At 37.7% G+C, this 27235-nt stretch overlaps 1 protein-coding gene across 1 annotated transcript in view; it reads left to right on the top strand.

Annotated features, from left to right (window-relative positions):
* Positions 1-621: 621 nt before the first annotated feature.
* Positions 622-27235, top strand: part of LOC148945950 (uncharacterized) — a 73263-nt gene continuing 46649 nt past the window's right edge. Inside the window, exons 1-2 of the mRNA XM_089098498.1 lie at positions 622-759; positions 26962-27171. Of these exons, the coding sequence (XP_088954624.1) occupies positions 697-759; positions 26962-27171 (273 nt within the window). The 5' untranslated portion in view covers positions 622-696. The remainder of the gene's footprint in view (positions 760-26961; positions 27172-27235) is intronic.

Below are 27235 nucleotides of genomic sequence, written 5' to 3'. Positions count from 1 at the left end.
CGGGTTTCTTTCAATAGAGAATTGGATTTCAAACCGTGGTTTGTCACTGCGTTTACAATATTTAAACTTTTGTTTTTTGGGATGTAGGGGAGAAAAGGTTCTTAGGTTAAGTTACGTGTTTAATATATGCTATGCTTTATCCCCACCCCCTGATGTGCAAATATATAGCCGAAATTTGTTTCTAAACTATTATTTTTTCATTTTATTTTGTTTTATTTGATTAGCATTAACGAAACTTCACTTATCGCGTGTTTACCGTTTTCTTAACAAGTACCGATACCGGTTCTTCTCAGATCAAGAACAATGTGGTTGCTATAATACACAAGTACCTTTTTTGGTAACCAAGCCAATGTTACGAATCATTCGGATATTCATAAATTAGAGTTGTAAAGATCATACTCTTTTACCATTTCCTGTACTAAAAAGTTTTTAGCGTCAGTTAAAATTTACTAAAAATAATCAACCAAACATAACAATCTTTTTTTTTCATTATCTCAAATCTCAGACCATCTGTCACCTATGTTAGGATCCGGTTTTCAGTGGGTGAAAGGGGCGGGTAGTTATCGGAATTCCGCCTGGCGGGCGGTGCGTCGCGCCGGAGACAGCAAGATATGTACACGCCCTGACTCTGCCCACAAGGTTGGATTAGTAACTAATTTTTTATATATTTTTTTTTATATTTACAATAATTAAAGGATGAAAAAGGAGGAGGATTTTTATGAAGGATCACAGGAACATCAAGATAATAATCAGGAAAGCGTAAGTGATTTTTTTGTTACTTTTCCTCCTATTTAGAGTGATATTTAGGGGCTTGACCCTTTTCTTGGTGGACCTTCCCCCTTTGTTTTATTGTAACTTTTATTTAGTGATGACATAAACACGATTAGCCTATCTAGGTGATGTAAAGAATATCAAAGATCAAAATTTATTGGTACTTTGAGAACAAAACAAGTCTTTAACAATAGCCTAGGCTAGCCTATTTCTTCCCAGTATTCAGAGTAGGTTATATGTTAATTTTTAGAAGCAACCTCGGCGAGTTACTTCAGACATGGGTAATTGTGCGCCAAGATTCACAATCTGTATTTAACATTATAAAAAAGTTACAACATTTCATTCCCAATTCAACACCACTTCCAAATATAATGGTCGGTTTTATGATGATTGTACCCCAGCCCCTCTCTCCGGTCCAGTAGGGTAAACTTAGCCCTAGGCTATATAAGAAATTGATGTTCTGTTGGTTTATATTTTCTTTGCACGTGTCTTTATCGACAGTTTATTCACGATACAAAATAGCCTAGACTAATGCCAATAATAATAATAATAATAAAAAAAAAATTGTAGCTTAGCCAAGGACTAAATCTACTCCCGCTATGGGAGGGGTGGGTGTAATTGTCATGGTAGTGACCATTATAGACAATTTGAAAACAGAAATGGAGAGTAAATAGGCTAGCTCTAGCCTACATATTCATTAGAAAAGCCTCATGTGCATGTTTTATTCGGTATTAATCCCATTATCGGTAAATTTTTACCAAATCATATTATTGACTTACGAATAAAGTGAATATAGCCTACCACTCGATGCCTTTTTTTATCCTCTTTCCAAATTTAATAATCATTTTTGTCGGAAATGAACCTTACCCCCACCCCTATGTATACTAATCCAGGGTATATATTTGCACATTAGGGTGGGGGGGGTAAAGTTTAAACTTACCTCCCATTTACATCAGAAATTAGAATTTCTAAGTGAGGTGTAAGGGTGCCACGTCTGATGGAAATTGTACGAAGAGTCATGGAGCTATGAAATACAGGTACTGGTGTGTTATATGGTCAATTTTATATGTTTTACAAGGAAACCAGTCACGAAAAACTAGCCAGACGGGTTAATTGCAAGAGACCGCTATAGAGAAATGCAATGCAAAGCGTGGTTTTCATTGCGTTTACGTAATTTAAACTATTGTTTTTTGGTGTTTAGGGGGGAGGAGTTACCTAGTTTCGATTACGTTACTTATTTAATATATCCTATGCTTTACTCCCCCCCCCCCCAATATGCAAATATATAGCCCAGATTTGTTTATAAACTATTATACATTCATCCTATTTTAGGTACTTGGGGATTATATGGGCCTTTCTAAAAAGTCAAGTTTGGTTAATGCTAATAAAATAAAATAGGATGAATATATAATAGTTTATGGTACGTGGGCATTATATTGGCCTTTCTAAAAAGTCCCACACAGACCAGTTGTACAGTAGGTAAAGCATTGCATATATTAAATACGTAACCTAACCTTACCTAGGTACCTCCCCCCACCCTACACCCCAAAAACAACAGTTTAAATATCGTATACGCAATGAAAACCACGCTATCATTTATTACTCTATAGCGATTAATCTGTAAAAAACGGGTTTTTCGTGACTGATTCTCTTGTAAAGGCACAGGTACCCTATTTTATTTTATTTCATTAGCATTAACCAAACTTGACTTTTTAGAAGTGACCATATAATGCACCAGTACCGAAATACACGTGGCGTTCTGACATGTCCACCAGCTGTTGAAAAGTGGGTGCTCCATCGTTGTAAACTAGTCTTGGGGCTTTTCGCTACCTTGGAAAGCTTTTGAGCTAAATGAATGCAAAGTAGGCCAATACAGCACAGTTTTTAAGTACCAAACTCTGCCCTCTTCCCTCAAAACAACAAATTTGCTTGAACTTGAAAAAGTGTTATGCTAGTAGGGGTAAACACTTTCTTTTATTGCCTGTAGTCTGAATGTGAATATGTGTCTGGAAAGGAGTTTCCAACTTCATACCTCCACTGCTTTCCCTATCTGTAAGGTTTTTAAATGTTCCATGAAAATGGCTTCGGATTTTGAAAAAAAGGCGAACAGCAATTTATGGATTAGAATTCAATACAAATGCTGGGAATACTGGGAAGTGCCTTGTCAAGACCCAAAGTTCTAAACAAGGAGATTCAAACAAGCTGAATTAGAGAAAAAAATGTAGCCCAAAAAAGTCAAGAAAGCACTAATAAAACGAAAAAAATAAAACGAAAACTAATTTGATTGGCCGAAAACTATTTAATTCCCCAAAGACCAGGTTTTTTTTAAATACTTTTTTATGTTAAGAACGGCATTGTAAATTGTCTCTGGGCTAATCTTGAAAAGAAAATAAAAGAAACAAAAAAGTAATCCTTTGTCTGCCACATTAAGGCCATTTCATACTTACGGCAGTTTTTAAAAGTAGTGCCGAAGTGACGGTTCACCATATGGCGGCGGCAAAATTTTTTAGAGGCCCAATAGCCAAAAATTTTTTTGGTACTTGTGCATTATAACTAAACCAGCGCTATAGACAGTACAAGGAAACCAGACACGAAACCCGGCAAATGGCTATTTGCAAGAGATAGATGGATTGCAAAGCGTGGTTTCTCATTGAGTTTACAATATTTAAGCGATTGTTTTTTGGAGTTTAGGGGGAAAGGTACCTAGGTTAGTTAAAGTATTTAATATATGCTATACTTTACCCCCCACGAAGAAACAAGGGTTTCTTAATCTGGAAACTATATTTAAACTTACCGTCATCACGAACCACTAACCGTCGTAACATCTAAAATTTTATAACTTTAGTTTTTTTGGGTTTAGGGGGGGGGGGAAAGGTACCTAGGTTAGGTTACGTATTTAATATATGCTATGCTTTACTCCCACCCCCCTAATGTGCAAATATATAGCCCAAATTTGTTTCTAAACTATTATATATTAATCCTATTTTATTTCATTAGCAGTAACCAAACTTGACTTCTTTCGTGTATAGCGCTGGTTTACTTATAATGGACAAGTGCCGTTTTTTTTAGTTGTGGGGGGGCAGTTCTAAGTAATCAGATATAATTTGAGATTTGCAACCGTAATACTTCGCACTCAGATGCAAAAGGCCGCTATTTTTGCAAAAATTCATCGCGCGCACAAAGGATTTTCGCATGTAATCAAAGTTGAATTTTTTTTTTGTCTCTCGAATTCTTGGTTCCTTTAAAATGTTGCGGTTGAAACCAAAAAGTAGGTGATCCCATTGAGATCATACCGTATTCTGCAAAATTCCGTGGTCACATTTCACCGTAAACCTTAATTCGCGCTATTTTAGAACGGTATAAATAGTGGAATCCGCATTAATGGCTTCGTTGTCCTATATATTTGTCTTTATCAGCGAAACTTGTAAGGATAGATATAAGATTATAAATTGGCATAAATGGATATATATGAACTAAACTTATAAGACTGGCCGGCCAAACTTATAAGTTGGGCCAAATAGCTTTTGTGTCACAAAATTACCCAAAAATTAAAAAACAAAACCCAAATTCGTGCGCTGTGGGATAGAAAATTTTAACAAGAGAATTTGAAATTGCTTCTTCTAAAAATGTGCACTGCAATGCTTATAATTTCTTGTTTGACTCGTAAACGCCCACTAAGGTATTTTCAAGCTCCTACCCCAGGCCACTTCCCTCTCTCAGAATACTGTCTTTTCATGGACTGAGAATAACCTTAGTGACTGATGTCTTGAGAACGAGGGGACGCTGACTTCCCGCCACCCTGTGCATATCACGAAACGCAACGTGTGTCGTACAGTCCCGCCATCCTTGGAACAGTCCCCGAAACACCTGGCACAGTTTCGCCACGCTTGGCACTTGCCACCTGGTTTCCGAGAGAATGGCCCTCGCTTGAGAGGCTCCGAGATCGACATATCAGTCTTAAAACGAAAATATCCTTTATAAGTGGGAGATAGCCGATTAAAGTGTGTTTTTATGTAATCTTTCAAAGATTTTATCATGTGGCATGGCAACCAACAGAACAGTTTTATTTGAATATACAGTTTTATTACATGAAATAAAACATGCTTTTATTTGAATAAAAAAAAATAACTGCTTTTATTTGATAATAAAAGTGTCCAAAAATTTGCGGAAATTTTGGGGGAAATGTTTTGTACTTTCGCTCATAGCAGAATCATCGTGAGACACTGACACTGGTTTTGTGGCTATGAGTGCGGATTTGGATTTACGTGTCAAAAGAAACCCAACACCCTGTCGGTGTCTTCCATCTCATCTGCCGGAATATGATGCTGTGATATCGCTGCATCCCTGTTCTGCCGAGCCAGGTGGGTGGGTTTCTGAGGGTTTCTAAGGTTCCATCTGTATCTTTCGATTTCTTTGACCATTAGTTGTAATATCCCAGGTTTTGCCTAAGTCCTTAAGTTTAAAGCGCCAGGATAAAATGGGGTCTTCTGAGTTAGGATAGAGTTTTTGTCTTTTGCAGTATAGTCGTCCTCTATGGGAGTCGTTAGAAATTGCTGAAATGGCCTATATTCTTCCGAAATCGTCAGATCGTCGGCCCCCCTGTACGTTGTAACAATACAATTCGCTATTTCATTTTGACTATCGTCGGTTCCCCCGGATGTGGTATCACGATTCTCTCTCATTATTTAGATGATATTTCAGGTAGTATCTAGTTAGGGACGTCAATTCAATAAGAATGTGGGGAGGGGGATTTATTTAAAAAAAAACCATTAAAGTAGCAAAGAAACGGTTTGTCAAGACTACTGATAAGGCACTATTCAATAAAGGGCCGATAGTCATTCTAAATTTCAAAAATTACTAAAAAAGATTTTTCAAAAATATGGCCTTTGGGGTATGGAGCAAAAAAAAAGAAGAAAAATCCCGCAAAAGTGCGATTTTTTACTTTTACGCTATCTCGGAAAGTTGCTATGGGACGACATTGACGTGATCCTGAAATCAAGAACTAATGTCCAAATAAAAGCAGGGGTGTAAATTGCTATGGGGCAGGGGGGGGGGCCAGTTGCCCCCCCCAAAAGACCTCGTTTTGCCCCCCCCCCCAGATTTTATTAGATTATACCCTTATTTATCCTTCATCCAAATAAAAAATACAAATTTAAATAAAATACAAAAAATAAAAAATAAACGAGTTGAAGTTTGAGTCGGAGATAGCCTTGGCAAATTCTTATTTACAAAGGATGAAACCAGAATGCCCATCAAAAGCTCTTGCCTACCTGTACATGAACAAAGACGCCTTTGCTGTCATCTCGGAAGCTTTCGAAATTGCTTTGACGCTCCCCGTTTCAACTGCCTCTAACGAGAGATTTTTTTCAACGCTTAGGAGGGTTAAGACATATCTCAGAACAACCATTACTGATGAGCGACTTAGCGATTTGTTAGTTATAGCAACCCAGCCGGAAAAAGCGAAAAAGATAGATTATAACATTGCCGTCGACAAGTTTGCTTCCCTGAAGCAACGACGTTTCCCATTAGAATAGTGGCTCTCTCTGGATACTTCAGTCGTGATGCAAACAAATTTATGATTTATTTGCTTAATTTTGTTTATATACTTTAATTTTTGTATATCTAATTGTGTTCTAAGCTTTGTTATCCGGAGAATTTTAATTTGGCTACCACTTAATTTGGTTTGATTTCCCCCTCCCTTGGATTTTTGATAATTCACCCACTTGAGGCTGACCTGTGAGACATGGAATTTACCCCTCCTCAGGTTTTTTTTCATTTCCGCCACTGCGCTTTACGCCAGAAAACCCTGTTCTAGGCCTTCACTCAATTCAATTCTTAACAAAACAAAATGATATTTCCTAATTATAAAATTTCTTTTTTGGCTTAGACCCTTCACAGCACAATATTTGTGTTTAAGTAATTTGCTTCCCTGAAAAGGAGTCTAAAAGGCCCAATATAAGGGATAATACAGTTTTTAATAATATTTCAAAAATATCCGCTACTTCGCGGCAGGAAATGCTCTTTCCAAGCCATCCACTCGCTCTAAATTCGAAACTTTCACCAATTCAAACTTTTTTTCTTTTTTTTCTTTAACAGAATATAATCAGCATAGTTTTGTACTTTCCTGACAAAGTAAAAGTGAAAATTTGCAAATTTTCTTCCGTGAGGTGGCAAAAATCTTGCCCCCCCCAGAATTTTTCTGAATTTACGCCACTGAATAAAAGTCAGAAATTTTGGGGCTAATGCAGCAGCTAAATTATATACCCAAGCCAGGATAATTCTTAAAAAAAAAAAAAAAAAAAAAAAACGATGACACCCTAGCTCTGAGAACTCTCCTTCAGCAATCCCTCATAACAGTCAAAATGGACTAATCCTGACAGTCACAAGGTAGATAGATATTTAATCGCACACAATCAGCGAATAATAACAAGCAATAAACAGTAAGAGCACACGCAAGATCCTATACCCCCACCCCCACAAGGATCTACGGAGAAAGTAAAACAAAGCAAGAACACACTAAAAAGAAAAATATAGGCAGCCACTTTTCACTTGATACCCGCCGAAATCAAGCCGGAACCAAGTGCCACAATAAACAAGAAAACACACAATCCGCGTTAATTTCATAACCTCACTGACCTGGAGGGACGCCTCTCTTTGAACGCCTCACGATAGGTGGATTTCCATTTTAACGGATATATTCTACCTTCTATATTATTGTTCATGTTGGTAAATCCCAGCCAATCACTGATCTCTAACTCCGAAATTTTGTATGATATACAACGGGCACGTAAAGCCTGAAGCCAAGCGAGTATTCTTCATTTTACAGCCAGTAGGCTTGATTAAAATGGTGTCCGGTTTGTGCAAGTCTAACCTGGTTTGTCTTGCGATTGTGGGACGGAGTTGAAATTTTCAGAAAGTTTTTTTGAAAGGTGCAGGAGTAGGGAGATTTAAGATTTTGTACTTGGGGAAGGGGGGAAATATTTTTCTATAATTCTACCTTTTGTTTCTTTTCATGCCTGTGTTCCGATTGGCTGCTGCTAGTTCACTCACAGACAGGGTTGCCGCCGCTAGTAATTTATCGCAATTTCTAGTGATTTTTTATATTACCTAAACAAAAAAATCACTATTTCAGCACATAAATCACTAGATTATTGAAGAAAATCACTAAATCAGCCAAAACATCACTAAAATCTAGTGATTTTTTTCTCACCGGGCGGCAATTCTGCTCACATATCACAGAAATAACTTGGGAATGAAGTGAGATGAATTAAAGCTAATGACTGCGTGATTTCTCTTTCTTCTTTGCGCGATTTCAGTGATTTACTTTAAAAGTTAAAATTTTTACTATATTAAATTGGTTAGTTGTTGTTTTAAGTAAATGGATGTTTCAGGAGTGAATGGAGGGTCCAAATTAGGAGGCTAGAAATCTATTCTATTTTTGGGACTTTAAAATCCAGAGAATACCAAACTACTATAACGTTTTTTAAATCCGACAGAAAATCAAGGCAGAGCAGGGGATTGCCAACTTTTTTCAGTTCCAGATCAAAATACGAACAATAAAGGGGACATTTGGTTCAGTGATATTTTCATTTTAAAACAGCCTTTTAGTGAATGTACTTCCACTAAGTGTCAGAGAGTGAGAGTGGCAAAGCCAGGGGCTGATACAGAATTAATTTGTATTTTTTGGGGGGGGCGGGGAATAATTCTTCCCTATCGGTATTTTCCTCTCCTTAGCCCCTGTAATTAGTACAACTTTCGACTTTTTAGGGAGGGCACGTGCCCCTGAAATTAGATCTGCCCTTGGGCTAAGCTATACCTTTTTGTGATAATTTGTATTAATTTAAGTCTGACGTAGTTTTGTTCGTTGATTCTTTCATAAATATGTTTGTTCGTTTTAAGTTTCTGATTCTAAGCACGTCCCTAGATAACAAGTCATTTCTGGTCACATATCGAACGCTAGGCTGAGCGGTAATAAGTATTTCGCTGCACATCTGCGTCACTATTCTTTTGCTACTGAACACAGAGTTGCCGCCCGGTGAGAAAAAAATCACTAGATTTTAGTCATGTAGTGGCTGGTTTAGTGATTTTCTTCAATAATATAGTGATTTATGTGCTGATTTAGTGATTTTTTAGGCAATATAAAAAATCACTAGAAATTGCGATAAATCACTATTGGTGACAACCCTGAGAATATGGTCTAAAACAGAGAACGACACACGCCGTGCGCTAACAATGATGAAATAACATGGGTCACTCGGTGACCCCAGGTGATAGGTTGCTGACCCCTGAGTTAGAGTCTGCTTCGGTACTTATCTGTTATCCAGTGCACACTCGAAATCTGGATCTATAAAATTAGATAATAACCGGTTTATTGCTGTCTGTATACGGAGACAATTAGCTTTGGCTTAGTGGAAATCTACATTGTAGCTATATTTTAATAAATATTTAGTTGGTATTTTGGTTAGGTTATATTTTGCATGCAGCCCCCTAACCCCCAGCCCCTAATATGCAAATATACAGCCCAAGTTATATGATATATATATATATATATATATATATATATATATATATATATATATATATATATATATATATATATATATATATATATATATATATATATATATATATATATATATCCGATTTATCTCCCAAGCGTCTCAGTTGTTTCAAGGACTTGTACTTCTGCTTCTTTTTGACTGTAGGTCTTTTTAATGCAATGCCGATCGTTCTGCTCATTGCTCATTAGTTTGTGATTTAATGATAAGATGACGTAAGAGTAGCATTTTGTTTTGAAAGTTCAGAAGTGTAATTAAATATTGTCAGAGTTTTAGGGGGAGGGGCAGGGGGCACTCCGGAATCCTTGAATTTTGTTCGTTTTATTTTTATCCGGGGGGGGGGGGGGGTACAAAGAAAACTACAAAATGCATCAAAATTTATTTATATGTATTTTGGTTATTTTTTTACCTGTTGGAAGAAAACTTTTTTTTGGGGGGGGGGGTCGAACCAGCTAATCCTAGATACGGCCCTGCTTTCAGGACACTTATTTGGGCTGAAGATTCATATCTGAAAATTTCATCTAGCCAGCATAAAAATGTTCATAGTTCATGAAAAAATAATGCCCTGGCGGCCTGGAGGGAATAAGGGAGGAGATGGGTATTCGGAAAGTCCTTGGTCTTAGCTTAGGCTACACGTTTCATATTTAATAATAGTTCCGATAAATCCAATTTCCAATTTATTGGGAAACCGTAAAAAGTAGGTCATATCCTGGATTTCTGGCCGGGGAGTGATTATTATTATTCGGGGATGGGTGGGGGGGGGGTACAAAAAGGGGGGGGTTCAAACCCGGTAACCCCCGGTGGATATGGTCCTGCCTAAAAATCTCGATGTTTTTAAAGGGGAGGAAGGAATATCCTTCTTAGGACATGTCGTATCGTTTTGCAACTAGAAAAAATTTTTCTAATAAACCTATTTCAGTCAGATGTGCTAAATGTTCACGACGTTCTGCCATGACTTGATCTAAGCTCCCTCCTGGTATTTTCTTCCAGGAGAAGGGAGGCACTGCAGTAAGGACCTGGCGTGTTAGGGTCTCCTCTGGGCGCCCCATTAAATGGCCAAGCGGCTTCTTTTCTTGAATATGCTGGACATTGTAAGTTTTTGTCCGCACGTCTTCGTGAGCTCGTGATTGCTGATTCTTTGCGACCGTCTGATGTTGTAAATCGAGTATATTCTTAGTTTTGTTTTGTAGTCAATTTCTCGTTTCAACCATAGGGGTTTTTGTTGTTGCCCGAAGGCCCACCAGGCTTTGCTGATCTTACCTCATTCGATGCTCCACCCGTTACATCTATAAGTGATCCCAGATATTTGAACTCTTTAACTTGGTCAGCAGGATCTCTATTAAGATGTATAAGAGTATTTTAGATCTATATTTTAGATCTATTATACATAAGATATATAATAAGACATCAATAATAAGATTGGTACTTTTCTGTTATAGCGCATATATTAAGTTCTTCATCTAAGCAGAACCTTTTCTCTGACTAATCCTAGTGAAATATCACAAAATATGATAAAAATATAATATTTTAGAAACAAATTTGGGCTATATGTTTTTGTGTTAGGTACAATTATTCTGCATATTATGAAATAAGTGTAAACTTTCTTTGTTCACTTCTCTGTGAATTGTCTATTTCTCTGTACAGTGAAACTTCTACTTTTTATGGCCGTATGGTAGCGTTGGCCTATTTTCTGGGTTTTACCGGTGTAGGATGCCTAGAGCCTCCAACCATCACATATTCTGTGTTTAGAGTATCAAATGTTTATTCATACGTATAATACAGTGAGGGTACATATGCCTAGGACAGATACAGAATTCGAACTGACTCAAATAATCTAATTTGGTAACGTATATTCAGCACAATCTGCTTCTGATAAAGACAATCCGGGTTGGGTTGTTGACCATTGAGCTTCTTCCAGACAGGAAATATTATCGCTTTATTCCAAGAAGTGGGGTTACAATGTTTGCATTTTAGATAGTGGGGTTATTCTGGGTTCAAGTGACCTGGGGAAGAATTACACATCTGAATTTCTTAATTAGAATTTTAATTATTGGTTTTAACCAAGAAAAACCTATTTCCAAAGTTTACAGATTTTCCCCGGGGGTTTAAAAATCTTTTTTTTTCCAAAAAAAAACGATTTTCTATCCTCAAACAAAGGTATCAAAAGGAAGTAAATACATCATTTGAAAAGGGTTGGTCAAACAACTTTCGCTTTTCATTTTTATCTTTCTATTTTTCCTATTTCAATGAAAGCATTTCTCCTGTCCAGTTAATCAGCATAAAAAACCAGCTACATCCTCATTTTAACTTAACATCAATTTCCAGCACCGTTTTTACTGCAATAACATACTAATCTCTACAATCATCTTACTCTACTTATCTCTATAATTATTTCAATACTCTCTATAATAACCTGGAGGTTTATTTCCTGCTTTCCTATTACTTCTCCTAAGACTACTTGATTCTCCACTCGAGCCTGCCTTAACCTCTATGCCCCCTTTACCTACTTCTACACTAACTAGACTAGATTCCATTTGAACCTCATGTTGTTCGCTAGAAACGGAGCTATCCTCCATTATTTCTGAAGTTACTACTGGAGTTTCCACAGGAAGCTGGTATACAGATGATGTTGAATCGATTCTCCTATGCCCACGATTCTCTAACCATCACATAGTCTGTGTTCAGAGTATAAAACGTTTATTTATACGTATAATACAGTGAAGGTACATATGGCTAGGACAGATACAGAATTCGAACTGACTCAAATAATCTAAATTGGTAACTTATATTCAGCACAATCTGCTTCTGATAAAGACAATCCGGGTTGGGTTGTTGACCATTGAGCTTCTTCCAGACAGGAAATATTATCGCTTTATTCCAAGAAGTGGGGTTACAATGTTTGCATTTTAGATAGTGGGGTTATTCTGGGTTCAAGTGACCTTGGGAAGAATTATACATATGAATTTCTGACTTAGAATTTTAATTATTGGTTTTAACCAAGAAAACCCTATTTCCAAAGTTTACATAAGAATTGTTTTCTAACTTCACACTGTCCAAATAATTTACCACCACCCCCTCTCCCTAGTGTGCAAATATATAGGCCAAATTATATATTTCCCATCTATTCTGCCAATTATCTCTGTGTTGGCGAAACTAACGAAGAAACCGGTTCTACAGTGCATCAATGGATGAAGAACTTAACATAGCGCCATAACAGAAAAGTGCCATAAGAGTAGAAATGGGGGTACCAGCCCCATGAGAACACCCTGCTGCCATCTACAATTTAGTCTAACTCTGTCAGTACACCAAATATGGGCATAGCCTCCCCAGGGAGAATGATTGCATAATCGAAGTGGGTCAATGACCTAAATTTCAATAGGTCGATTAATTTGATGTTATTGTTGTTTTGGTCAAGTACATGCTCGGGGCGAATGTTAAGAGCTAATAGAATAGGAAACAGTCAGATCACGTGTTTACTTCTCAGCCCATCAGAGGCTTGCTTACACATTAGCGACGGAGGATTGCAGAGAATATAAGGAAAGGGTTTTTGCTATAGTTTTATTAGTCTGTGAATAGAATTCAAAGGAGTGAGAAGAAGAAGAGTTTGACTTTACTCATTTGGATATATATTTGTGTTGATGGCGAGTGGAATGTTTAGCCTATTAGAAGTTGATAGTGGAGTTGATGCTAATAATACAAGAGCACCAAACATTGCGGTGGAAATCACGAAAGGATCACGACTTTGTCTGGAATGGGATGTAGTATATGCAAGATATGTGATATCCTTGAGCAAATTTAAAATGAAGGATCAATTATGTTTTTCCGCTAAAGTTGATATAACACATGTGAATAGACTTCAATATGCTTTATGTGCATTAGTGAAACATATCGACGACAATAAACTCTATTGCTAATTGTATATGCTTAGGATTATTGTTGTTGTAATTATTCAATAAAATTGGTTCGAAATCGAAAATGTTCCCGTTCTTTTCTGGTTAGGTTAGGGCTAGCGAATCAGGGTCAGTCTAGAGTCAGCGGTCAGAGTGAAGGGATTAAAAAATGAATAAATTTGAGAAAGAGAGAATTAGATCAAATCTAGTGTTTATGGAAAAACATTTGATTTTGGATGACGATTTTCTCGACTTTCTCACAACTCTTTTTTTAAACAATAAAAACTTTAGCGTAAAGAGCGAGGCGTTGAGGAGGGCACAGCCCCTTTCATATACGGAATAATTTCTGTTCGTTTTAAGTTTTAATGTCGCTCCTTACTTTCAGTTTAAAGAACTTTTTTTTTATTTAAAGGCTGCGAAAGCGGGGGGTTTGGGGGGCGGCAGCCCCCCAACTGTGCCTCCTAATCCCTGTACGTTTTAAGGTTTGACCTTGTAACTCAGCCTCTTTAACTCTTTAGAAAACGTAGTTTTTTTCAAATAATTTCTGCACGTTTTTGTACAGTTTATTAATTATTATTGCTTGACTAACTGTTAGCTGATCGTGTCAGGAGTTAAAGTTGGGGGCTGCCGCCCCCCAAACCCCCGCTCTTGAACATTCTTGTGTTAAGGCTTTTAATTCCTGAATACTCAAATCACGTCGTACAGGGTGCCTCCTAATCTCTGTACGTTTTAAGGTTCGAACTTGTGACTCAGCCTCTTTAACAGCCCCCCAACTGTGCCTCCTAATCCCTGTACGTTTTAAGGGTCGACCTTGTAACTCAGCCTCTTTAACTCTTTAGAAAACGTAATTTTTTTCAAATAATTTAAAAAAGAAAATAGAGTTTCTTTTTTAAAATTCATTATATAAGAAATTTGCTCTGACGGTGAATCGAACCCGGGTTTTCCGCCTGACAATCTGGAGTATCAATCGCTGGACTAAAGAGACACAATTATAATTGTTTTTTAGTAAATGGAATCTATTTTTGACGCAAGCAAATCCCCACAAAACTTGATATTTGGTTTTTGGAAAACAGGGAAGGAGTGATCATATTGAGCTGAAATTTCGAAGATAAGCTTCCAAGCCCCAGAAAAGCTTATCCTCTAAATTTCAGCCCGATCAGACAACGTTAAAGGGGGTTGTGGTGGGAAAAATTAACATGGGCTATTATAGGAAAACGAGGTTTTTCGTAAATGTAGATTCGGGGGATAATTTTTTCGGTCTGAAAATATCAAAACGCCCTAACAGATCAAATTCTGCTTCGAATTAGTCCTTATTCACCCGGATCAGTTGCCAACTGTGGCCTGTAGGCGTGGCTAAGAAAAAAAGAGAAATGATGAATTTTAAGTGACTATATTTGGTTTTTTGAAAACAGGGAAGTAGTGATGGGATTGAGCTGAAATTTCGAGGATAAGCTTCCGGGCCCTGGGAAAGCTTAACCTCTAAATTTCATCCCAATCGGACAACGTTAAAGGGGGGCTGCGGTGGGAGGGTCGAAACTTCCGGCCCACTTTACCCCATGAAGATAAAGTCGGAGGAGGATGAAATTTTGCAAGATTCTTAGTTTGAGCTTGGGCTACAAAATGCGATTACTGCCGTCTCTCTGCGACCTCTAGGACCTGAAATCGCTTAACATTGTGGTGGGTCGCCTCTTTATAGAGGCACAAGTGTGCCTCCTTGATATGACAAGAGTGAAGTTACATTGTACTAAAGAAAATGTGACCCTGACTTTGCAGTCAATCAAGATCAATATACAGTCAAACCAAATTATTTACCAGCATTAGTGGTTCACGACAGTTACCCATACACCGCAAAAGAAAAAGCAGAAATCTAAAATGATGATTTAAAGACATTGTTGTATATATATATATGCATTTTATTAATAAATAAATTAATAAACATTTTTTAAATACTTTACTCTTAGGGCACTGAAATCAACACTGTACAGGTCTGAGAGGATATTTTCCACTAGGAAATCCTTCAGACATGGAGTGTCAACATAAATTTGGAGAAATTGCTTGTAAGTATAGCCGCGACATCGGAACACAAAATATAGTAGTGCATGGAAGCCGCAGCTTTTAGTCGTTAGATCCTGCACCCTCTTCCGATTTTGAATAATAGTTTTCCCACTGCTCTCAATATACCTCGTAGTTTCTGATGTGGGGTGTGTAGAATGTATAGGGTAGACCAAGAGGATCAAAAAATTCAATCGTCTTCATTGGTTGAAAGATGCACAGCCAATGACCCGCCAGCACAGTCGACGGACTGCTATTAACAATAATTAAGATATTGTTGACACTTTGAATTTTTCCAAGAAAGTCCGAGGGCAGACAATAGGATTTGTACTGGGACATGTAGGGATCCATATTAAATACATTGATTATTTGACTGGTGTTCATGGTGCCAAGTCTAGTAGAACACTGCCTTCGGGAGTGATTTCCCAATAGGTTTCATATTGATTTAGTGAGATTAGTGCAATACTCTCAGCCAATGGGTCGGCAATTCTACACTGTAAACGCACTCTCCCTGTGCGTACTATACTCATATACTGCGTGCCAGACAAATCCAGTACAATGATACCATGTGTTTTAGCAAACATATCTTCGGTTACAACATTTTCAAATAGTTGCGAATCATGATCTAGGGTTTGCATGGTCAACTCATACAATGTTCTATAGGATTTATCAAAAGATAGATTGTAGAGTGGGATACCGTTTACTTTGCACACAAGAAATGAAATTCCAAACATCTCGAATTTATGTGGGCATTCAGTTCATGATCCTATTGCACTAGTGCTTTTCACAAATGCCAAAGCGAGTTTTGACGGAATTTCACCATTGATAAAGGATGAATCGGTGAAGGTGCGTGAGCCCATGGCAATATGACGTTGATTGGTGATTGTATGAGGAACAAGTAGTTTAATATTATTTCCATTGGCTCTCAGTTTTTCCACTGCCAAAGCAACAGAACTCATGAACTGTTGATTACGTACATGAAGTATTGTCGAGGTGAGGGAGAGACTTACATCAGGATTGGCAGCAAGTTCTTTTCTCAATATGAAATTAGAGGGTGCAAGCGACAGTTTTATATCCACTTTAACCTTGAGCGGCAGCCATTGGGGTATATTAAATATTTCATGATATATTTTTCCAACTAGATGTAATTCACTAGTTGCAGCATTTTTCAGTACATCTGTACTATCAGTATTAGTGATAAATTCATTTCCAATTGAAATGCCTTTCCATTCCTTATATGACTTGGGTGTCATCAGCATAATTCGCATATAGCTTGTGTAATTTGAGAGATTAGTGCTTGTCCTGGTCAGCATTCCATTGATGTAGATACTGATTAGATTAAATAAATTGTGTAGTTTACCATCTTCATAGGATATTCAATCGGCCCGAATTGGCATTGTATGATTGGATTTCCGGACTTTCATTTGCAAATCTATAAATGTTGAAGACATGTCCATAAAGTAGTCTTCATTGGAATAAATTTGAAAGTGAATATTATCGGAGAGGGGTTGTTGAGGATAAAATTGTTCATAGTATTCATGCTTGACACTCACATCAACATTTTCAGCATTGAATAGATTCAATGAGGCAGTGATTGAAGGTTGATAATCCTTATGTGGTAGGTAGGACATCTTAAGAGAAGAAATCCAGTTTCGGTCTAACTATTTTCTTCCTGGGCTTTCTTCTTCTGCTTAAAACACTTGTCGGCTTTTTCCTTCTTTTCTTTGACAAGAGGGAACATGTGTTTCGTCTCCAAACTAAGTGAACACTGATGAATGATGAGTTATTACTCGATGTTTTTAAGCCTTTACCATTTTGTTTTAATTTTTCGCCAAGGGTTCACGCACTGGACCTAAGATTTTCCGAAGCGCTTTTTTTTAAATCCTTGCCAGAACCCCAATCGTATAGTGTAGAAGATGCAAAATCTGTCGCAGCTGGTAAAAGATTTATTCTAGCCAGTGGTAGTGAAGAGCAAAACCGCTTAGCAAACCAACTATCAAGACCATTGCCAGACATTGACGAGTAACCCCTGTAACAGTCCATTCCATTGCCCTGTTGTCTTGGGCCAAGAGTATTAACATAGCAGTTAATATCAGGACAAGTGAATACCACTTTTCTATTAGACATCTTGTTGAATTTGAAGGATGGGACGAAAATGGCATGTAATCACAGCCAAACCTTTTGAAATTGCTATGGGATCACCCAATTCAGTTCTTAGTGTTAACTGACAGAGTTCCAAATAGGAAGTGTTTACGGGAATATATTGAAGATGCTTTATATTTTAGTGGTGAATATGCTCTTGATTGGTTTTTCTTTCAAGAACTCGTAGGAGGGGAACATTTGAATTACCAACCCGAGATGTTTCAACAAATGAAGCGTACAGAAATATACAAGTGTCCGTGGAGAAGGCAGGCGGGTAGTCAGCAAGAATGAAATTAGTGTTTCCGGCACTTTTACCATTGATTATATTGAGCTTAAAGCCAAGAACATCCTTTAGATTATCATTGAGAATAACCTTTTCACTGGCAATAGGTGAACTAATATAGATCTTGCCCTCCTCCTTTGAATAGTTGAAATGAAAAGCTCCTTTTTTACGAGCGGAAGTTCTTTTATTAATAGAACGACATAAATCATTCATACAGGTGAGTTCCTCGTAGGGTAATTCAATATATGGATAATTCATTCAATTGATTTTTTGAATTTGTTCTTGATCACTTGAGGGTGGTGGCGGCCAATCATAGGGTCTAATTTTTATTTCATATTTACGATCCTTTCTCAGGATGTCATAGGTATTTTTGAGAATACAGTCGACAAGAGCCACTTCATACTTTCCATTGTTGTCGAATTTGATGGTGGGGGAGAGTTTTGTCCAAAAATCACTTGTTCTATTCAGATCATTGTAGAGGATCAGAAACATTGGACATGAAAGTCACATAGAAATCATTGGGCATTGTTAATATCTTCAGCACTGACCCAAGAATCAAAATCTGAGTTGTATCCTAGCCAGCGAACAAGCAACTGTCTCTTGCTCCTTCGAGTACGACTCTTTCATATCTTTTCATTTTGATAAATTGCACTAGTGTTTCTAACTTTTTGCAGTTCATATTCATAAAAACCACCGAGAATCTCATCATCTTTGGTGTCTCGCAGTCGATATGTCGTGGGTTCGATGTCCAAGATTTTGGACACTTTAAAAAGTTCGGTGCTCCATAAATAATTCCCCTTTTCAAAGATATTGGTGGCTCTATTAATTCGAACAGTATAACCAACATTGAATTTCTTCTTCACATTTTTTTTTCTTTTTCACCATTGGAATATTGCTTTAGAAAAGCATCAAATGCATTTTCACTGCAGCGAACTTCCCGAGGGCTTGAGTTGGACAGAGATCGATGGGGTCGATGGTTGTATATCTGCATGACTTTATCTAAATTATGAATAAAAGCCGGTTTGTTTTTCAGTGTACAATATCTTGAAATTAATAGACGAATCGTTCTTATTAATCGTTCAGGCAATGCAGCCTTTATCGGGCTGTGACTATGATAAAGTGATGTATTATATTTCAATAGAACCTTTTGCACATGGGGATTAACAAATTCACTGCCATGATCCGATTGAATTTTTCTATACGAATCCTGTTCAAGAATACTTTCAATAGCCTGAGCAACTTCAACACCTCTCTTTGACCCTAATGGAATGACATAGGCGTAGCGACTAGACACTGATTGCCACTAGAATATATTTGTAGGGTGCATTGTGACGCCGTTGAATTGTGTCTAAAGTTAAAAGATCCGTTTGTATTATATGAAGAGGGGAAAAGGCTTTAGTTTGTCGATATTGTTTGCTGCGAAGCCTGTGATTCCGGTGCAGTGTGTAACTCGGTTCATTCTCTAGATATTCTTTTTCTTTTTTCAATGTGGTGCCGGAGACAACTTTAGAAAGCGTTTTGGGAGAACTTAAACTTCCAACTTCCCCAATATTTTCATAGACACCTTTCAGAACTTCATCCATATTGAACGTAAACACGTAGTGTAATATCCACTCCCCTTTTGCACACTGGAGGATGAATCAATTCGTCATCGCTTTTGACTAGCAGCCACAGGTGTTATAAAATCAGTGCTGCTGCTACTGATAGTATTTTCAAATATTGAATCTTCTTCTTTTTTAAATGGTGTTGGTGTTGGTGTTGTTGGAGGACTATATTCTCTTAGTTTCTTAAGAATTTGCTTATTGCCAATAAGACTTTTGGGAAAGTCTGATACACTTAGAAAGGTGTATAGATTATTGTCAAAGGATAAAAGTCCTTTACGATTCGTCACCACATCACAAATTAAATCAAGTAGATTATAACTTTTTCTCTGACTTTTAATTCGTGTCCCTGTGCTGTCGACGTGAACATGATCACCATTTTCCAACACGAGATATGATAATACTCTTTTACTCTGTTCTCGATAGGTCAGTGGCAATAGGTTCCCAATTTTCATTACAATTGAATTCAATTCCTTCTCCTTTGATTGTGCAGAATCTTGAGATGTTTCCTGTTTAGAGGGATCTGTGGCGACAGTGGTGGGTCTCTCACGATAAGGTTTATGTTTGTCCACACGTCGCAATGCATCTTGAAGTAAAAGCAGTTTTTTATCATCGGCAATATTCTCATCATTAATGAATTTGCTTAGATTGTCTTCAAAATGTTCGACCGGCGAGAGGACAAGTTCAAATGGTGTCAATTTATAGGGTTTTGCCATTCTCAAGAGAAAACTGTTTACAAGTCTATATCTAACCCGAACTCTGAATAGATTTGGTCTGTGTTCTTACAGACTATATCCAACAGAGTTAAAACGTCACTGGCCAAGTACAGTCTACAATAATCCCACCCATTTTTACAATTCCCCTTAGCCCACACCTTCTTGGCAAAATCATACTCCACAGTTGTTCATTCACTACTGGTGAGTAAATTATAAAAATCTTCAATTGGAAGTAGTTGTACCTCGCTTAAGTAAGCGTCAGAACAGTAATAGTCGTATGCGTACACTCCTTTGCAGATCAACAGGTCATACACTTCACTGTCTGGAAAGTGCTGTTTAAGCAAAGGAAAGCTATCAAAAATGTCGCTTTTCTGCACTTGAATCAATTGACTCAATGCCTTTGGAAAAAAACTAAAAGAATCTAAAAACCTGATTTTATTCCAACACGTATACCCATTATCCACTGCCTGCCATTTCAGTTCGAGAAGCAACAACTTCTCGGCCGATTTGGGAATAATGTTATAGGTAAATGAACTGTTTACCCATGGACTGTCTACTCCCCCCTCCCTGTGCATACGTGCCAGTGCCGGTAAAATAAATTTTAAATCATAATTTGAGTTGTGGATAAAAACAGGGATAAAAAACTGTTGGCTAACATTTAAGTTACACGATTGATGCGCTACCCCTCTAAAATTACTACCCCTAGAGGATATTTCCTACCACAAGTGATTATGATCTCTGACTTTCCCCCTCCCACCGGCCCCGCGTTTACCGTTAGTCCCCTCATCCCCCTCTACCAACGCCCCCTTACAAACCCACCAAATTTTTTTATCTTTAATAGCGAGACGATAATCTGCAGACAACACCATTGGATAATGGGTAGTTATCAAACGAGAAATAGCACCATTAGCCGTGCCAATTAGTTTGGTCAGTGCCTTGACCATGCACTCGCCCTCATCCAATGTTTCTACTATTTCAAACAACCACATGGTGTTTGAACTGTCTCTTTGGGCAGAGGCATATGACACTGCAATAGCCTAGTATTCTTTGATTCGATTTGGAAATCGGGGATCATTCACCTCCACCAGCTTAGCTTCACAGTCTAAAGATATTTTGTTGCACTGGAGGAGGGTGTTTTGAAAATTTTTGAAACGTAGAATGGCCCTATCCCCTGAAACCGTTTCCACTGTCTGGTATCCATGCCGGCTACAATACTTCATATGATCCTGTAGTTTTATATCACTACGGAATCGCGACAGGCATGTTGGACAGTAGAAACGTACCCCTAGATCCCTACCACCCCCCAGAACTCTACTGATGTCTGTGATCGGGTTAAAATGGCCAATTGAATTGGCAAAGTCTCTAGATAGTGGAGTATAAAACAACCAAACCCAATGTTTGACTAATTCAATTGACGGGCCTCTTACAGGGAAGACCACCCCCTTCTTTTTTAAACGAACCCCATCTTCAAATTCAGTTTCATACCGAATCACAGTAACGCCGATATTTAAATAAGTATTGGCCGTTTAAAAAATATCAATAGATCTTAGCGTTAATGGGTATCTAAAAAAGTGAAATCTACTATTGGAAAATTGGACCCGTACTTCCCATGTACAGACCAATCGTCTAAATTCGTCTTGGTAGTGTCATCTGCTAGAGGCGGAAATGCTGATATGAGGAAAGCGTACTTGAAACATTTTTGACCTGTTTCAAAACAAATCCGCTATACACCACGACAACCTACTAAATCTGGATTATATTTTAAAACTATTGACCCCACAGACCCTGCCCCCCCCCCTCTTAAAATAAAATTTTTCTTAAATTTGCAGATATTTACACTTAAATTTTCAACATAAAGAACTAGAGAGCCGCTCCCATTTTCATTGTAGTTCTCAAAATGCGCAATAATGTGACCTATCCACTCGCAAAAGGCACCCTCAAAATTCTATAAATTCGGATAGATCAAACGCATCTCGGAATGTATATAATGGTGGTAAACTTCACTTTTCCCCTCATTTAAACAAAACACCTTTAAAACAATAGAAACCTTAATTGAATCCCTCCCCCACAACTGAATTTGGTTCTCTAGCAGTGCATGAATTTTATCTACATATTCATGCACAATTTCTACAGGGTCAAACACAAAATTTCCCCCCATAAGTGAATTAAAAGGGTTCCCAAAAGTCACAGTGTAGACAACTATATTATTTAATATCGAATTTGACAGCTGAAAGTCTGGAAATGTTGTAAATTAGACATTGCCCCCCTCCCCCTCTTGTATATTATCAACACTCCCACCCCCACATTGTTCAATATTTGGGGTATGCGAATGCTCCACTTCAGTTGTTTGAAGTGGATTCGTTAGGTTATCGGAGGCTGGAGGAGGAGGAGCAGGAGGAGGGTTCCCAGTTAATTCATTTGTAAAATCGTCCAAAAGCTGTAGTGTGTTTGGACTTAGCAAAGCTAAGTCCCCCGGCTTAACTCCGATATTATATAAATTTAAAAAATAATCAAAAAGCACATAAATTTTTAACGACGGTATTTCCATTGAATTTTTTGAGAGGTCTTCTCCTTCTCCAACTGATGACGATAGTGACATTGAACAAGGTAACAAAGGTCCAATCTATAAATGAAAAATAGCTTATTTTCAAAGGGTTCAAATCGTCCCTACTGTTTTTAAAATTTGGATTATTATTTACATATTATTTAAATTCAGCGCTTAGTAGTAGTAGTAGTATGTCCATACTAGCATTTGGTTAATTCATTGTTCCCCACTCCAGTGATATTCTGAAAGCAGTCAATTTCCAACCTAATATACGATATTTACAATCTAAAACACCGCTTTACATAGAAGTTGTAATTTGATTTTGTTCAAAAAATAGCTTATTTTCATTGTTTAAATCAGCCCTACTGTTTTTTCTTTTTTTTGGATTAGAGGCCATCGCGGCGCTTCCCACGGCGCTTCCCGCAGCGCTTCCTGCGGTGCGGGGAGCGCTGCTTCTCGGGCCCACCGGCACTACCCGGCCTGCACCATGGCTCCCAACCGTTTACATAATGTCTAAAAAAGATATTGCTAGATCATAAGTTGTTTCTCTCTAATTCCCAGTACAGGTTGTGAACTCAATAGCTCGCATTTATTTTAAGCCGCGCGTATGTTCTGTAGTCCAAGACTGTTCAGCAGGCAGGAAAATACAATTAAATGCCGGGAACCGTTAGCTCATATTGTCAATTTTTCCCCTCACTAAAATCTTGGCAAGGGTTTGTAAGATTGAAGGCTGTTAAAAATATTATGCAAATTAGACAGTCCATATGTGCAATAGATAAATGGGATAATCTCTGTCCTTCCCCATAAAACTATAATATTCAATTGTGAAAAATAGCATTTTGAGTTTCAAATGGTGAGCATTAGCGGTAATTGACTAGAAATTACCTAAAAATATTATTATGAGATAGCGAAGAGATAGCAACAGTGGGAGGGGGGACAGAGAAAATAGCAAAGATTAGAAAAAGAGCGGCGGTTTCTTTTGACTAGCAAGCAAAAAAATTACATTATATTTAGATATCTCTGAGGGAGGGCGGGGGGCAATTTAAAACAATGGTTGGGGGGCGAGGGGTTAATATTTTCATATCTCTGAGACAAGTTTATATTAGGTTGAAAAATAGTTTTGTTTTATATATTATATATTTCTATAAGATAGATAAGAAAAAATGCTCACATTTGCAAATTCCGGCTTATTTGAATGCCCGAAGGCCCAGGCGAAGCATGCTTTACCATCGGCGGACCTTGTGTAGACGGGGCAGGTAGTCCATAGAAAGCAGCTGCCCATTCGCTCTTTAGTTTTCGACCTGGCTGCATTGCAGCCTGCACAGATGGCTGCACTTGGGCAGTCAACACTTGTTTTGGGGTCGTGTAAGGGCCAGCATACTTAATAATGGATGGTCTCACGGGGGCTGCCTCGTCCACTCTCGCTTTCTTGGTGGGAGGCGGCATACATTCTTCATAATTGTCCTTAAAAAAGAAGAGAAAAAAGTTAGTATGGTAAATAATTTCACCCTTTTTTACAGAAGGAAAATTAGTATTTTTAAGTAACAAAAAGAAATTGAAGAGCTACTAGCCCCCCTCCCATGACCCTTTTTTTCCTCAAAGACATCAGATCCAAATGTTGGTATAAACATTTTATTCAAAATAGTTGAAAGCTCCAATAACTGTGCTTCTGGGGATGACATGACCCCTCACAGTCCCTGGAGAAAGGGTTGTAAGTTATACAATTGGGCCATCGTTTACATATAGCATTTATTATTGGGAAATTTACGGATATTTTTCGGGGGAATTTTCTACAGGGAGAGGGGTTCCAAGGGAAGAATTTGTCTTGGGGAGGAAAGTTTCCGCGCGGAGGTTAATTTTCAAAGGCAAATTTTACACGGGAGGGGGGGTTAATAGGTTAATTACCAGAATTCATACTGAATTCTTGTTTTACTTACATTCTCTATGGCCAGTCAATTTTACATACGGAAAGAATAATTTTCAGTGGAGAGGTAATTATCTGGGGATTTTTACATGGGGGGACCTCCTTAGGGGAGGTTTCCACGGGAGGAACTTTCTATTGGAAAGGTAATAATTTTCCACGAGGGGGGAGGAGTCGGCATGATTGGAAAATGATCAGAAATAAAAAAATAAAAAATTTCTCTAATGAAAGTTAGGAGATTTTCTGGGGGAATTGTCCGCGGGAAATCTCCTAGGGGGAAATCTCAGCGAGGCGGGCGTTGTTTGGGGGGAATTTTCAGGAAAGGTTTTATGGGGGAATTTTCCGGGGAAGGAATTTTCCGTAGGGAAGGGGCAATTTTTCACAGATTTCGCAGCATTATTTGAAAAACGATCAGAAATTAAGTAAAAAAAACAAGTTTTTTTTAACTGAAAATAAGGTGCAATACTGATACTCGAAACGAACAGAAATTATTCCGTATACGAGAGGGGCTACCACCTCCTCAGCCCCTCGCTCTTTACGCTAAAGTTTGACTTCTGTCCTTATTATTTAAGAACGAGTCCTGAAACAAAAAGGATAATAAGCCTTTTTAACGTACTAAGAAGCTTTAGTGGTAAGAGAGCGGGATTAGGGAGGGGGCAGCCTCCCTCAAATGCGGAATAATTTCTGTTCGTTTTAAGTTTAAACGTTGCGCCTTACTTTCTGGGTTTGTTTCAGTCTTAGGTAGAATGAAAACAAAATGCCTAAAAATTGGGTTTTATCCTTAATGTGTTTCACTTTCCACAAATGAGATATCTACAGACACTCTTTTTAATGATCCACGCCAACTTGAATTGTTGGTCTTGGGCAAAGGTTTTTAATCAAACAGTTCGTGGTAACAAACTTGTTTGTAACACGTTGATGGTAAAAAAGGAGCTTTTATAAGGGGCGACACGACTTACTAGTAACCGAAACTCTAAAAACGAATTTTGATTTCAATAAATATATAAAGATAATTGAATTATTATGCTGATTCCAAGTATATAAGATTCATTAAGCTTAGTGCTACCTATGAAAACGCTAAAAGCCTGAGAAAATATGCCTGATTTTCGGAAAAGGGGAGAACATCCCTTAAAAGTCAAAGAATCTTAATCAAAATCATACCACCAGAATCAGAGTATCAAAGAAATCTGCTGTACAGGTTTCTAGCTCCTATCTGCAAAAATGTGGAATTTTGTGTTTTTTGCCAGAAGAAAGATCACGGATGCGTAGTGATCTTTTTTTTTTAATATTTTTTTTTCAGGATGATCGTATTGAACCGTAGTCCTAGAAAATCGGGAGAACGAAAAACTGAAATTGAAATATGAACGAAAACTGAAATATCTAGTGTCCTTTTTAAGTGACCAAAAAGATTGGAGGGCAACAAGCCCGCCTCCCACGCCCCATAATTTTGTCTAGAAAAGCATTTATCTCATTTCAGTAAAGCAAAAAGTAAAAATTTCGCGAAATATACTAGGCATCCTTTTGAATCTGAGAAACATTTGACTAAACTGCTAACGGTAACGAACAGGAAGTGCTTTAAAAAAAGGTGAGAGCTAATTATAGGCCTCGTGCTGGAGAGCCTTATGTCAAACCAGAGCGGGTTAATAACAACAGTGACGGATGTCTCAGTTAGAGAAAAGATTACAATACAGAAATGTCTAAATTTATCGAGAAAGATAATTATTTCTAGTTGCGAGAATTATCATTGTAAAACAATGGGGGAGGGATTAGGTTTTGAGGGTAAAAAAAACATATTTTACGTTTTCTAGCGAGTATAAAGATTGCATAGTGATGTTTGTATTAGAGGGAGAGGGGGGAGGGGATTTACCTGAATATACTGGAGGGTGACCAAGGAAAATAATTTTATTTTGGAAATAAAAAATGTACTAAATCAGAACTTACATGGTAAATTGAAGTTGCCAAGGCTTCTAACTCATGAATAGTATCTATTCTAGTTGTTTGAACTGTGTCAAAATACTTTCTGATAATTTAATCACATTGCATGCCCGTTATATACGAAATCTCAAGGGTGAATTGTTATGTAACGGGGAAAATCATATGTACGCAAGCCTCTGATTGGCTGAGAAAGGATATGTATCCGACTGTCTGATGGGCTGAGAAGGAAACACGTGATCTAACTGTTTCCTTCCCATCAGCTATTAAAATTCGTCCTGAGCGTGTACTTGGCCAAAACAACAACAACAGCAAATAACTCAAACTTTGGAAATTTAGGTCATTAACCCACTTTGATTTTGCAATCATTCTCCCTGGGGAGGCTATTGCCATATATGGTGTGCTGACAGAGTTAGACTAAATTATAGATGGCAGCAGGGTGTTCTCATGGGGCTGGTACCCCCATTTCTACTCATAAGAAGTATTTTAGTATTACGTGTTTTGTTATGTATGGTCGTGTTTTCACATCCCACTTTTTTTTTACCTTTAGAATGCAGAAGCCACCCAACAAACAGCGCAAGTTATTACGTGTCCTCAGCAAATACAGAATATTCTGCAGACGGGAGCACCATCTATAAGTTTGGTTCAAATCCCGGCCGAAAGCCTTCAAGCTGCTAGTCAAGGAGGTCCAAAAACTGTTCAAATTTCAGGATCACCTCAGATTGTTTCCCTGCAAAATCTACAGGGTCAAATTATCCAGGTATTGGTCACCCATTCTTATTTTGATTTCATTTTTAGAAAATGAAAAGAATAATTTACAAATT

This window comes from Artemia sp. Qi Xiang Cuo, chromosome 12 (genome assembly GCF_049724085.1).
Source record: "Artemia sp. Qi Xiang Cuo chromosome 12, ASM4972408v1, whole genome shotgun sequence".
In the NCBI taxonomy this organism is placed as follows: Eukaryota; Metazoa; Arthropoda; class Branchiopoda; order Anostraca; family Artemiidae; genus Artemia; species Artemia sp. Qi Xiang Cuo.
The sequence above is the reverse complement of the archived record's forward strand: the minus strand, read 5'-3'. Positions and strand labels throughout refer to the sequence as shown.